The 1,268-nt window shown below is 30.3% G+C and overlaps 1 protein-coding gene across 1 annotated transcript in view; it reads right to left on the reverse strand.

Annotated features, from left to right (window-relative positions):
* The window catches only part of LOC135206861 (uncharacterized), a 16,241-nt gene extending 14,973 nt beyond the window's left edge, over window positions 1-1,268 (reverse strand). The window contains exon 1 of the mRNA XM_064238345.1: window positions 1,164-1,268. Within this exon, the coding sequence (XP_064094415.1) occupies window positions 1,164-1,268 (105 nt within the window). The remainder of the gene's footprint in view (window positions 1-1,163) is intronic.

The following is a 1,268-nucleotide window of genomic DNA, read 5'->3' on the forward strand; positions in this document are numbered from 1 at the left end:
AATTTCATAATGTTAAACCCTCTTGTGTCTCCAAAGCGCTTGATGTCGTTGACATGTATACCTTAAATTTCCAGGGGACAGCATTTGACAATAAAATTCTCTCTCTCTCTCTCTCTCTCTCTATCTCTCTCTCTCTCTCTCTATCTCTCTCTCTCTCTCTCTATATATATATATATATATAAATATATAAATATATATATAATTTATAGAGAATGCTATATATATATATAATATATATATATCATATATATATATATATATATGTATATATAGAGAATGCATATATATAATAATATATATATATATATTAATATATTATATATAATCATATATATAATATATACCCTATATATATGTATATATTATATATATATATATATATATATATATATATATATATATGCACTTCTGAAAATAACGAAAAAGGATAATTCGGTACCAACAGAGAGAGAGAGAGAGAGAGAGAGAGAGAGGTGAGAGAGAGAGAGAGAGGAGAGCCACCTAGGCTAAAAATAGAGCCAGCCAAATGAACCTCTTGAAATAGACTTTTCCAAAAAGGCAAATTTATTCCGCCTTTCCTCTCTCTCTCTCTCTCTCTCTCTCTCTCTCTCCTCTCTCTCGAACGAATTGGTGCATTAGCAATTAACTGGTTGCAAAGGGTTGTCCCGCAGGGTTATATATACTCGCCTGATTGACTGTAATGGCCCAGTCAGTCAGTTGTGCCCTGCTGCAGTTTCCTCCGCCCTTCGTCTCTGCGCCACTGAGAGCGACTTGCGTTAGAGTGATTATATATATGTATATATACACATTTTATATATATATATATATATATATATATATATATTATATATATATATATATATATATATATATATATATATATATCTGACGCACATATATAGTAGAGGCTGAAACTGTTGAGCCAAAAGGTATTTCAGCCTCTCTTTTCCTCTGTGGACTACACCACACATATATATATATCGGATATATAATATATATATAGATATATATATATATATATATTATATATATATATAGTATGTATATATATATATATATATATATATATATTATATATATATATTATATATCTATATATATTACTTTGTATAAATAGCTTTATAATCATTCATAAATCCGCGAAATCACACGGTGATTAGTACCTGACACGAGTAGTAGTAGTAGCTCAGCTGGTTCTCAATGGGGCAGACGTAGGAGTCTGGCGGCGAAGGAAACACTGCAGTCGAGTCCCTGATTAATTCAGCCAT

Source organism: Macrobrachium nipponense, chromosome 31, assembly GCF_015104395.2.
Source record: "Macrobrachium nipponense isolate FS-2020 chromosome 31, ASM1510439v2, whole genome shotgun sequence".
Lineage (NCBI taxonomy): Eukaryota > Metazoa > Arthropoda > Malacostraca > Decapoda > Palaemonidae > Macrobrachium > Macrobrachium nipponense.